This window comes from Theropithecus gelada, chromosome 18, assembly GCF_003255815.1.
Source record: "Theropithecus gelada isolate Dixy chromosome 18, Tgel_1.0, whole genome shotgun sequence".
Taxonomy (NCBI): Eukaryota; Metazoa; Chordata; class Mammalia; order Primates; family Cercopithecidae; genus Theropithecus; species Theropithecus gelada.
In genome coordinates, this window is record NC_037686.1 from 48,282,190 (window position 1) to 48,295,701 (window position 13,512).

Genomic DNA, 13,512 nt, shown 5'->3' on the forward strand with positions numbered 1-13,512 from the left:
TTAGGAAAGGGAAGCAGAGGGATGGAGAAGGACCAAGTACAGCCGTAAAACTCCACAAGTGTGTTAAGTTCCGCTTTGTGCTGATGCCACGACTACGAAATTTACCAAAACAGTCCAAAAGGTTCTAAAGAATGTATGCTCAGCATATCCACACTAGTTTTAAGAATTCTAGGAAAAGATGTAACTAGGAGGTAAGATGTAACTAACAGGTCCTACTAATCCAAAGCATCATCAGCTTAAAACTTTAAAGAGACAACTGGGTCTCCTATTTTCTATTTGCCATTTCCAAAAACAATAAATAAAAGGAAGAATAGTGTGCAAAGTATAAGTAGTCTCAATGTTCAGACATGGCCAACTTTTAGGGGTGGTTTACAGTTTTAGGGGTGTCTATTTTTGCTTTCCACTGCGGTGAGATTCCATTATTTGGGGTAATCAGTGGGTCGGGAATTGAAGGCCAGTAATAAAACTCAAAAAAACAAAAAGCCTGAATCTTCCATCACACCCCAAAATTATAGTTAAAAACTTGTCAAAAAGACCTTCATATTTACCAAGGATTCAGCCAATTAAAAATTATTACTGTCCTTTGGATTCCTACTGGTTTCTAGCTGAAGTGTTTGGGTTTTTGTTTTGTTTTTTTCACAGCTGTTGTTAGTTTCCACCGTTCTTTCTTACCGCACTGAAATCCAGTAAATCACTCAGCTCTTTGTCCGTCCCTAAGGCAGCCATTCGCTGTTGGTGATGCATTTTAGCAAAATCACACAAACCTAGAAACATGGAAATAACCGCAATCAGAAAATCCAGTCCCAATCCTTGGAGAAAACACAATCGGATTTTTGGAGACTGGGGGGTTGGGGGTAGGGACGTGGGGGCGGGTGGGATTAAGGTGGAAAGGAGGAAGGGATGGGAGACTTGTTGTTGGGTTGGGTTTGGTTTTGTTTTTTAAAAAAAAAAAAGGAAAAAAAAAAAAAAAAAAAAAAAAAAAAAAAAAAAAAAAAGGCGATATTGTATTTCCAAAGAGACGATCAAACTGGTAACATCCACTGTAAAACCAAATCCGGGAAAGAAAGAAAGAAAAAAAAAAAAAAAAAAAGCCGCTCTTCAGCGCATCATTTTATGCAACAGGAGGTAGAGCGAGAAATGAATGGATCACAGAGAAAAGAGAAACTACTGAGAACGATCCGGTCTCAACTTTCCCCCCACCCTGCACCCCACCCCCCTCGCACACTCACACTCGCACACGCACACGCACACACACTCGCACACACCACTCCCCTCCGCTTTTCAAAGTAGCTATCAAGAAATTAAAGATGAGCGTCTCTGGAGTGAAAACACGTCCAAAGGGGGAGGGGTGGGGTGACAGGGTGGGGGGAGTGGAGTGGAGGGTCGGGTCCTGTAATTGTCCAGCACCCTAATTTGTGAAAGAAAGGGGTTATAAAAATTAAAGTCAGGCCCCTGGCAAAGTCCTCGGTCCCTCCGAGGGGGCATCGCGGGGAGGGGCGGGGGGGCTGGCGGCGAGGGGGAGGGAAGCGGCGGGAGGGGAAGGGGTGTCTCTTCTGGGAGCGCCGGGCGCCGGGAGCCCGCGGCGCGGGAGGCGCGGAGCCGCGTGCGGGGCCGCCAAGCCCGAGCCCCGCGCCGCCGGGCGCCTCCGCCCCGCCGAGCCCCGCCGGCGCCGGTACCTACCGCCCGCGCGCGAGAAGGGGCTCTCCGTGCACCGCCGGCGCCGAGGCGGCGTTCATGTCTAACCGCCGCCGCCACCGCCGCCGCCTGCTCCTGCGCCCGCTCCCGCGCCTGCTGCCTCCCCGCCGCCGCCGCTGCCGCCGCCGCCACTACAGATCCGCAGACACACAGCCAAGATCCCTGACTCTTAACACCAACTCTCTTCTCCGGGGAGGGGAGGGGACGGAGGGAAGGGGGGAGGGGGAAACACGCCGAGGCGCACGGAATTGCAAGTTCAGCAAAGAAATGGGTGGGGGGGCTCCGGCGGGGAGACGCGACTTGCTCCGGGTCGGGCAGGCTAGGATGCATCCCCCTCGCACCCACCCCAAGGGGAAAAAAAAAAAAAAAAAATCTCAACAACTCCCCCGCCTCGCCAAAAAATACAAACGAAAATTCATCGAGCACCTCATTTTTCCTCAGATCGTCAGTTACAATCTGAAGCCTGAACAGTTCAGTTTTTGCCCGTTGCATCCCTCGGAGGCACTTTGAAATTTATTCGAGTTTACATCCCTTCACTTCTTTCTTTCTCTTACTCTCGTTCCCTCTCACTCACACATCCACACACGGCAAAGCAAGTTTATACTAGGCTGCAAATACACGTGATGCAAAAAGACTTTGCCAAGAGGAACAATATTTTTCTTTTTCGTCTATAAATCAAGCCACATTTTCCTGGGGAGATTTTCGTTTCGGTAGTTTTGCGTTGGGGGCGAAATCTGAATTGCACACTTTCTTTCCCCTCCCTTTTAAGTCACAGAATAGTATAACTGCAAACTTTGGGGAAAAAAAAAAAAAAGGACAATTTTTGGGGGTGGATGTTGTTTTGTTTTTGCACTTGAGTTCCTAGGCACGCTAAGTCCCTGTTCGCCAACACTGTAAGTTTTTAATTCAACATTTACCATTATAGGCCCTGTATGCTCTTAAAACATACTTTTTCACATCACTTTTTAGGATAAAATTTAAGCTTCATAATTCTATCGTTTTGTAATAACAAGCGTGCTTTATCCGGTATATGCAACATACGCTATTTTAACGTGTGTTTGGAAAAAAAAAAAAAAACACATTCTACAAACCCTGGTATTGCTAGATGTGCAAGTACATACACAAAATGCATGCACACACTTTTTCCCATTGGCAATTATTTAATAGGTTGTCCCTTTTGTTTTAATAAAACATCGGGATCGACATTTTAAAAATTAAATTCAATTACAAACAGTTTACTCTGACGGCAAATTGAAACGTTACCTTAAATGGCCACAAATATTCTCACAATATTCCAAGGAAAGAGACTTTAAAAAGATAGACAAAAATCTTCTGCAAGTACTTAATATCTCACATGTGTATCCCCAAAAAGTATTTTAACTGGTACTCAGTCCTGCTCCAGGGATATCCACAGATTACAAGATTATGCACCTGGCTCTGGTTTTTGCATTTTCCACCATAAAACTGCAACAAAATTCCCTCCCCCAAAAAAGAAATCATTAAAAAAAAAAATCCAACAACTTTTTCTTATTGTTTATAAAAAACAAAAATCAACACAGGATAGTTATAATTTTTCCTCAAACAAATCTTGTTGGTGATTTTTTTTCTTCTTCTCTCAAGTATTAAACTTGTTCCAAGTTTAGAGGTGTCTCATCATCATCATCCTCCTCCTCATCATCATCACCATGGACTCCCCCGTGGAGTCACATTGATAATAATAGGTTTCCCTGAAAGATACATTGTAATCCATTCACATCCGGGAACTGCGGGCTTATAAAGAGAAGGAGCTGCGGCCGCGGCTGCTCCTCCAGACAATGACTGGGAAGGGGCGGGGCGGGAGCGGGCGACCATAGAGTGGTAAACAGAGCTCCTAGAAAGGCGTCCAAGATGGCGGTGCGCGTCGACCACGCCTCCTCCAGGAGCGGAGGCGGGTGGCTGTCCTCGGGTGGGCGTCGCGCGTGGGGCGGCACTGCGGGAGTTCCCGAGGCCGAGGTCGTTCGCAGGCCCCATTTCCCTGCGCTCTTATTCGTGTTGCCGCTTCTTGGCCGTCCTTGCTCTTTAACACAAAAGTGTAGTTTCGGCATAAATTTACAAATTAAACTCCACAGACTTCTGCAGCGAAGTGAGATCCCCCCAGGTCTCCCTGAGGAAGGCTCGGGAAGGACTGGGCCGACCTTCCTCACAGCAAGCCCGACCCTGGGTTCTCCCACTTTGTGGAGCCGGATTTCTCAGGGAGCCTTGGGTGGCATGGGAAAAGGCCTCTGAGCCAAGTTGGTCCTAGGCTGAAAGAGGGATGAACTCCCCCACCCTATCTTCTTACAGGTCCATGGAATTGTGAGGACTTTCTAAGTCCGGAAAGTCTTCACTTGGAGAAGACTTTCATCTGTTGCTTTGTAGACTCAAATGTAGTTTGTACCATTAGCCACGACTGGCTCAACTTCCATTTGTGGCCAAGCAGTTACCTTCTCTAGCCTGTTTTCTGGTCTGTGAAAAGCACATAATGCCCACTTTATGAATTTTGTAGTGGATACCGATAAAGATGAAGCCACCGTGAAAGGAATAATTCCTTTCCATGTCTAATTCATTGCTAAATCAACTGAAACCTCTAACCTAGCCAGTGGAATTTTAAATGGAAATTTCCCTACTCCAGAAGAATAGCTTTTAGTCCTTGCAACAGAAAAGCAAGTAACAATAACGACAGGTAACACATATAATATGTTTACTATGTGCCAAACACTGTTCTTATAATTTCACAAATATTGGTTACTTTAAGCCTAAGAATAACCCTACGGAGTGTGTGTTACTACCCTATTTTGTATATTGGGCAACAGAAGCAAGTAAAATTCGGTTGCTTGACCCAGGGAAGAAGTTTTCTAAGTGGTACAAACTTGCCTAACTGTCACACAACTATATTGAGTGACAGAGCCCACCGTTGAAACCAGTCTGTGATCATAGTCCACATTCAACCATATTCCTATACCATCTGGCAGTGGGAACATCCTAATCTCCATTTTTCTGATAAAAGTTTGTGGCAATAACAGAGTTCAGATCGATTTCGGGGATCTTTTATTTACATGTAAGTTTTTACAGAACAAGAATAAAGGCATTTATTGGTTGTTTCCTGTACATTCATACATGGTGAAGATTCCTGTCTTCCATCCCCATTCTGTGTTCCCATCTTAGAATCATAGCTTACATTTAGACATTACTTTATGCTGCATTATCACAAGCATCATCCCCAGTTCTCAGAGTTAACCCCTACAGGCTCTGCTTAGATGATGTAATGAAAAGATCGCAAACGTTGTGTTAGGAGAAATATTCCACTGATTCTACCTCTAGTCATTCTGTGACCTAAGGCCCAATGTCAATGTCTTTTGCTGTAAAATCCAGAGATTAGATAATCCAATAAAACCCCTTCTAGCTTTTAGGTTTTTAAGACTCCTCATTCCGCTGAATTTCTTTTATTGTTTTGTTTTGTTTTGAGACAGAGTGTCGCTCTTGCTGTCCAGGCTGGAGTGCAATGGCGCAATCTTGGCTCATTGCAACCTCCACCTCCCAGGTTCAAGCGATTCTCCTGCCTCAGCCTCCCAAGTATCTGGGATTACAGGCATGCGCCGCCCCGCTCGGCTAATTTTGTATTTTTAGTAGAGAGGGGATTTCTCCATGTTGGTCAGGCTGGTCTGGAACTGCTGACCTCAGGTGATCCACCCACCTCAGCCTCCCAAAGTGCTGGAATTACAGGTGTGAGCCACCGCACCCAGCCACATTCCGCTGAATTTCAAGGGCAATAAATAATCCATCCAGAAACCAGTGATAGGATGAAGTTTGGGATCTAAAGGTATTCAATTGCTAGTCTAGTTGCTTGTTCATTTTTTGACCCTACAATGAGAAAATGATGGAACCACCCTTCATATTTTAAATTTCAGGGACAAATGTGGGTGTTTTGTCTTCTTTTTTTTTTTTTTTTTTTGGTTTTGTTTTTGTTTCTCCTTAATTGTCAGAGAATAACTACTTATTCTGTCAGAGAATTGTCAGAGAATAAGTTATACTTAGAAGATTGGAGGCACCTAAGAAAAGGAGAACCAAGATGATCCTGTGAAACTTAAATAAAAAAGGAGGGGTAGTAGGTATGTTTTGGGGTGTCTCTTCAATTTGCAAACTCCCTTGCCTAGGAACCTGTTCATAAATCCTCATATAGAAGTTTGTCTTAGTCAATTCAGACTGGCCAAAATACCATAGACTGGATGACTTCAACAGCAGACATTTGTTTTTCACACCACTGGAGGCTACAAAGTCTGACATTAGGGTGCCGTCATGGTCAAGTTCTGGAGAAGGCTCTCTTCCTGGCTTGCAAATGAATTCTCACTGAATTCTCACATGGTGGAGAAAGAAAGAGCTTTGGTCTTCCTTCCTCTTCTTATGAGAACACTAATGCCATCATGGAGGCTCCCCTTTCATGATCTCAGTTAACCCTAGTTATCTCCCAAAGACTCCATCTCCTAATACTAGCACTTTGGGAATTAGGGTTTCAACTGAATTTTGGAGGGGACGCAAACATTCAGTTCATAGCAAGGTAGAACTTGATGGGGGTGTCACATGACTCCTCCTTGCCCCATCCCCACCAGCCCCAGCAGATTGGACCCCAGGAGCGAAAAGAGGAAGAGATTGACTGTAGCCTATGGTGAGTGATGGATCAGGCTTGTAGTCAGCGGGCCAGACCTGGTCCCAGCAAGCTAAGCCATGTGAGAGCCATGGTTATAGGGAAACAAGAACCATGAGTAAGCAGAGGAAGCTGCTCTTCAGATAAGAGAGAGCAGTCTTGGGAGTTCCAAGAAAAGCAGACAAACAATTAAGTCCTAGGAAGAAACGCCTAGAGATTATTTCCCAATTACTATGAGGAGTGCAGTATCCCCTGTCCATGAGATTGCTAATTCCTACAATGTTCCCCTTCCCCAGGTGAGTTGACCTATGTTTCTGATCCTTACTACTAAAGAACTTCATACAAAAAAAGATTCTTTACCTTTCAACATTGTCAAAACTGTCATTAACATTTTTTTCTAAAGTAGTGACCGCTATTCTAGGGAGTAAACTAAAAAATTTGCTTCACTCCCACATGATAGAGAGCCTATCTGATTCATTGTGCCACCTATAATCAGAACAGCACAGACACGTGTCATTCATTCCCTTTTCTGTCTCTTTGTGACCTTGGGCAAGTTTCACATTATGTCAGATGTAAAAAAAAAAAAAAAAAATTTAACTATCTTAAATACCTTACATGACTGATGAAAATCAAATGAGATAATGTAAATGAAAGTGCTTTGTAAATGATAAATTTCTGTCAAATATAAGGCATCATTATTGCATGAGCTGAGTTAATGCCTAAAGATAATGCTTCTTTCACAGTAGCATGGAAGCTTAGCACAGTAGTATGGAAGGAGTGGCAAATATTTGTACCCCATGGATTCGTAGACAGAAACAAATTATATATTCAAGGGTACTTGGTCTAAAGCCCTCATTTGTAGTTGAGAATGTCAAGGCTCAAGTGGGAAGACTAGGCCAAGGTCATGTCGTTAATGAGCGGCATAGCCAGGCAGCCGTCTGGTAATCCAGAATGCCCTACCATTCTCCTTCAAATTCCATCCAGTTTGTACTCCCTGAGTCTCACCTATGTTAAAATAAACAAGCAAATAAAGCCACAAACAACAACAAAAATTAGCTGTCTCATGCTCTAATGAAATTCATCCAAAGATGCAGCAAGTAATTTTTGAGCATCTACCTTGTGTCAGCAGCCATTCTCTCAGGACCTGAGGCAAAAATGTAGGGAAAAAAAAAATCAGAATGAGATAAATGTCAAGGGCAGTCTTGATTGAATGGCTAAGTCACAGTAAGCAAGATACAGCCTGTGGCAAATGTGTAGAAAGGGAAGACTGTCCCAGCATATTTTTAGGTTGATATGTCAAATGGGTATAACCAGCTAGGACCTCAATCTGGAGCCCTACTCACACTGTAAGTCTGAGTCAGAAAGGCAGCTGGCAAGAGGGATGGGGAGAGCTTCAGACAGTTTGTGTGAAAGAAGTCCAGAGATTTATGAGACAGAGTCCTCTACATACCCCGGGGCCTTTGCATATGCTGGTCTCTTAATTCTTTCTGTCACTGTTCACAAGGCTAACTCCATGTCATCCATCCTTCTGGTCTCAACTTAAACATCACCTCCTCCTAACTAGACCTTCCTAACTATTCTGTCTACAGTAAGCGCTTGATCGTGTTATTCTCTGCCATAAAATTAGCTCAGGGAATAATGCATTTCCTTTTACGTCGCCCATCATCAGACTGTAGACTCTACGATGCCAGAGTACATGAATCTTGTCCATTCCATGTCTCTACACCCACTGCAGTGCCTGGCACTTATAAAGTATTCAATAACTATTTGTTAAATAAATGAATGAATAATCTGTCTGTACCCTCAAGATGCACACTTTACCCTGAAGAGTACAACTTTTACATTTTTTCAAATCAGTTTTTCTTGGGGTTTCATTTTAGCTTGATTTCATTGTTAGTAAATGTTGCTGGTGAGTTTGATTTCCAGCAGGCTACTGACTCCTGTCACTTAAGTTCTAGACCCTAAAGATATAACTACGATAATTGCCTTACTTTACCAAGCCGTGGGGACAGTGTCTTCATTATTGTTAATACAATACAAGGTGCTGTCATCATACTGCTTAACTATTATAACATTTTAACATTTTACAGAGGAGAAGACTGACGCAGCCACATACGGCAGAGCTGAGATTTAAACATAGGTAGACCATGCTTCTCCTTACAGCTCAGTGACATGTGCCATGGCTTCAGGTCATGGCCAATTGCAGGGAAGATCTGCATGTGCCAGACTTTAAACTTGCAGCACACACAAGGGAAGGCAGGACCACCCGGGTACAGACAAAATACTCTCTAGCTGACAACCTCATTTCTTCTCTGGATCTCCATTCCTGCCCTAGTCTCCTACTCTGCAAGTCCTCCAAAAAAAAAATGACAAAACCCTTAAAATAGAACACTCAAACTGCAACAGAGAAAACAGTTTTATGATTAGAAGGAGCCTTCTCTGAGGCTGCCACTAAATCTTTCGAGTCTTATTTAAATTAATGTAACTTCATGGACACTAAGAATGAAAGATTGTCAAAGATGCATTTTTCTCTTTTCCTTTCCCAAACCCCCAAAACACCTAAAAGTAGGAAAAATCAAAATTCTGCCTTGGCAGGATTATGATTCAATTCACTGTCTTTCCTCAACACCTTCTACCATTATTTCTGCATGGGTCCCACTGTGCACAATTATTGGTTTATTATGTTCTCTGTTTTCAGTGCATGTTCCCCCTCTAAAGGTGAAGAGCAGGTCTTTGTATCCTTAAGACCCAACACACTGCATAGTGCATAAGTATTCCTCCAGGAATGACCCAGAAAATTAAGCAATTTTGGAAATCAAGTCATACATAACAGATTGATGTTTAAGATAATAAACCTTCCTTAATAGACCTAGACACGTACAGAGTAGAATTTAGATTTTGCCGGCTTTTAGATGGTTTGGGACTTTAGGAAAAGGAAAAAAATAAAATTTTAACAATCTTTCATTCTGAGTGTCCATGGAATTTTGGTAATTTAAAGAAGACTGGAAAAGATTTAGTACTAGCCTTCTAGAAGTTACCTCCTAATCATAAAACTGTTTTTTCTGTTGCAGCCTGAGTGTTCTATTTTAAGGGTTTTGTCATTTTTTTTTTTTTTTTCTGGAGGACTTGCAGATTTCTAGGGCCAGAATAGAGATCCAGAGAAGAAATGAGGTTGTAGGCTAGAGAGCGTTTTGTCTGTACCTCCGTGGTCTTGTTTTCCCTCGCGTGTGCTGAAAGTTTAAAAATCAGCACATACAGGCCAGGCTCAGTGGCTCGCCCCTGTAATCCCAGCACTTTGAGAGGCCGAGGTGGGTGGATCACTTGAGGTCAGGAGTTTGTGACCAGCCTGGCCAACATGGTGAAACCCCGTGTCTACTAAAAATATGAAAATTAGCTTGGAGTGATGGCACATGCCGATCCCAGGTACTCAGGAGGCTGAGACGGGAGAATAGCTTGAACCCGGCAGGTGGAGGTTGCAGTGAGCCGAGATGGTGCCACTGCACTCCAGTCTGGATGACAGAACAAGACTCCATCTCAAAAAAAAAAAAAAAAAAAATCAGCACATGCAAATCTTCTCTGCATTGGCTGTCACATAAAGCTATGGCACATGTCACTGAGCTGTAAGCAGAAGCTTGGTCTACTTTTGTTTAAATCTCAGCTCTGCCATATGCAGCTCTGTGACCTTGGACCTGTACCTCTAAGCCTCCCTTTTCTCATCTATTAAAAGGGTATAATGCTCTGTCATAGAATTATTATATCAGATTAAATATAAAATACTGGCAAAAGCACTTAGCTCATTCAACAATTGTAACCTAGTAATTAGGATATATATGCTTTAATGCCACATTTTTCATATGTCGACTCAAGTGTTAAAACTCAGAAAGTTTGGATCCATTAGCTGTTTTTCACGATGCATGGAATCTTTAGAATCATGCATGTGACAGCAGTGATCAGATGTGCCTGAGAAGAACACATTTCTTTAATGGTCATGAAATGGATTTAGATCAACTTTTCATTTTTTGTTTGTTTGAAGTGAAATTGCATAACAGAAAATACTAACATGCATCATAACAATTAAGAGTATTGCTGATTTACAAAAGTCTTGCTTCAGTTGTATAATATACTGTATAGTACATGCATACTAGGTTATCATAAAAAAGGTTTATAGCCACTGCTCAAGTAGATAGGTGATATGGTTTGACTCTGTGTCCCCACCCAAATATCATGTCAAATTGTAATCCTCAGTGCTGGAGGAGGGGCCTGATAGGAGGTGATTGAATCATGGGGGCCGACTCCCCTTGCTGTTCCCGTAATAGTGACTGACTTCTCACGAGATCTGGTTGTTGAAAAGTGTGTAGACCTCCCGCTTCGCTCTCTCTCTCCTGCTCTGCCATGTGAATATGTGCCTCCTTCCCCTTTGTCTGCCATGATTGTAAGTTTCCTGAGGCCTCGTCAGCCATGCTTCCTGTACAGTCTGTGAACTGTGAGTCAATTAAACCTCTTTTCTTCATAAATTACCCAGCCTTAGCTAGTTTCTTATAGCAATGTGAGAACAGTCTAATGCAATGGGCCTCACTGCTTTGCTAGCAAGGGTGTTCATGAAGCCTATTATGGGATCATATGGAGAGGAGAAAACAAAGCTAATCATCTTTGCATTCTATTTCTTTGCAAATTGCTTGATATTTCAAACCCAAGAGCCACTTTCCCTCTTCCCTGTCTCCCAAAGAAAAGCAGATGGTTAAAAAGGCTGAGGTGGGCGGATCATCTGAGGTCAGGAGTTTGAGACCAGCCTGGTCAACATGGTGAAAGCCTGTCTTTACTAAAAAAAAAATGCAAAAATTAGCTGGGTGTGGTGGTGTGTGCCTGCAATCCCAGCTACTCGGGAGGCCAAGGCAGGAGAATCACTTGAACCTGGGAAGCGGAGGTTGCAGTGAGCCAAAATCACATCACTGCACTCCAGCCTAGGGGACAGAGCAAGACTCTGTCTCAAAAAATAAAATAAAATAAAATAAAATAAAAAAATAAAGGTTTAAAAAGAGTAAACAATGTAGAAAGAATAAAAGACATTTTGGAAAACAGAGAATCTTTTGCGTATTCCCAAGTACAATAAAATAATTGCAGTTAATATATCTAATCTGGCTTTTAAAATCTTCCAAAAGCTGCCCTCCAACCCCACCCCCACCTAACTTCTCCAACTTTATTTCCATATCTTTCCCTAAAGGAAGTCTTTGCTCTAGTCAATTAAGCATAGAACACATAATATTGAGGACACAAGACATTGAGCAGTTTGTCTATGAAAAGCACTATGCAAGGGGCAATGAAGAATTCATTCAAGATGAAAAACTGGGGCCCTTAACCTCCCAGCCTTTACATGCTAATGGGTAGGCTAGACGAGAATAAGTCTCCAAACCCCTGACAAACTATATAGAGAGTTATCAAGAGGTAAAATCATGCCATAACACTATAATGCAAGGAGTCTTTGCTGTCAGCTGGAGAGATCTTAGAAGGCTTCTTAGAAGAGATGAGACTAGAGTTGAATCTGGAAAGAAAAGTGGTACTCCCATGAAGCAGACAGAGAGAAGAATGTCCTGGGCTGAAGCATTAACTCTGGCAAAGTTGGGAAGGCTAGAGAGTAAGGATCTTGTTAGGGTTTGTGAGAAGAACCAAAGGACTAAACTGTTAAAACTCAGCAAATTTGGATCCATTGGCCTTTTTTCTATTTTCTATTTTTTTATTATACTTTAAGTTCTGGGATGCACGTGCAGAACGCACAGGTTTGTTACATAAGTATACATGGGCCATTGGCATTTTTTCACAATGCATGGAACCATTAGGATGATCACATGGCAGCAGTTATAAGATATGCCTGAGCAGAACATTCTGGAAGCAACATGGAGGATGAATAAAGGTAAGAAGAAACTGAAGGCAGAGACCAGTTAGAAAGCTACTGCAGTTCACTTAACTACTGCTTATGAGATTCTGAAATAGGGCTGTGGCTATGGCCATGAAAACGAGAAAACTCATTCAAGAAATGCTGTGTATAGGTTAGCAGAAAAGCCATCAGGGTTGTGAAGCAATAGAAAAATCAATTCAAACTGGCTTAAACGATAAAGGGCTTGCAAATCCAAAAAGGTTTAGAGCCATCAAATACAGCTCCAGCTTCGTTTCTCTACTTTTCTCTCAGCTCAGCCCAATTTTAGGTCAGGCTAACTCCCTCATGATACCAAGATGACTACCAGTAAAAACAGAAACACTCTGCTGTTTGCCTCTAGATGGAGATAGCTGTTGGTGCCCCCTGAACCTTGACACTAAAGCCTCAGCTGAGGTTAGACTGGACCATTTTAGGAATACACTTGCCTTTTACCCAAATCATGTCATGACTGGTTTACGTTCATCCCTAAGTAATTATGTTCCTAAGGCTCAAATCTATCAAAGCCTACACTTGGAGCTGAGTGAAGACTATCCTACATAATGCCCAAAGCTTCTCAGCTGGTGGGGAGGGAAGATGAATGTTGAAGATTTTCCAAGCTTTCTGGGCATCTGTGCTACAATGCATTTGTTCTCACCTATTTCCTTCCACGATCCAACTTCCCTCTTGCAGTTGCCTTGCGCAGGTTCCAGCCTCCCATCAAATCCACCTCAATTCTTCCCTCCCCTCTGAAGTCTGCTCTGACTTCTTGACCTTCCACCATCAGTCAGTGCTCTGAACTCATTTACTTAACACAAAAACTTAACAAAAAGAACAAAACAAAAACAAACAAACAAAAAACTGCAGGCCGGGTGCAGTGGCTCATGCCTGTAATCCCAGCACTTTGGGAGGCCGAGGTGGGCAGATCACTTGAGGCCAGGAGTTCAAGACCAGCCTGGCCAACATGGTGAAACTCCGTCTCTACTAAAAATACAAAAATTAGCTGGGTGTGGTGTTGGGCACCTGTAGTCCCAGCTACAAGGGAGTCTCAGGCAGGAGAATCACCTGAACCCAGGAGGCGGGGGTTGCAGTGAGCCGAGATCGTGCCACTGCACTCCAGCCTGGGTGACAGAGTGAGACTCTATCGCAAAACAAAAAACTGTGGTACAATATATGTATGATAAAAAGTGAAAAACTGTACAGCTCAATAAATTTTTACGTATATATATACATCAGTGTAACCACTACC

The 13,512-nt window shown here is 42.9% G+C and overlaps 1 protein-coding gene across 4 annotated transcripts in view; it reads right to left on the bottom strand.

The window, feature by feature from the left end:
- Positions 1–13,512, bottom strand: part of TCF4 (transcription factor 4) — a 416,095-nt gene that overhangs the window by 361,594 nt on the left and 40,989 nt on the right. Inside the window, exons 1-2 of one of the 4 annotated variants that reach the window (XM_025365667.1) lie at positions 1,681–2,281; positions 673–764 (exon numbers count right to left, since the gene is read on the bottom strand). In XM_025365667.1, coding sequence (XP_025221452.1) covers positions 673–744 — 72 coding nt within the window. In that variant the 5' untranslated portion in view covers positions 745–764; positions 1,681–2,281. Of the gene's footprint in view, positions 1–672; positions 765–1,680; positions 2,282–2,958; positions 3,506–13,512 lie in introns of those variants that run through there. The other 3 variants (XM_025365666.1, XM_025365669.1, XM_025365668.1) reach the window with 3 other exon arrangements.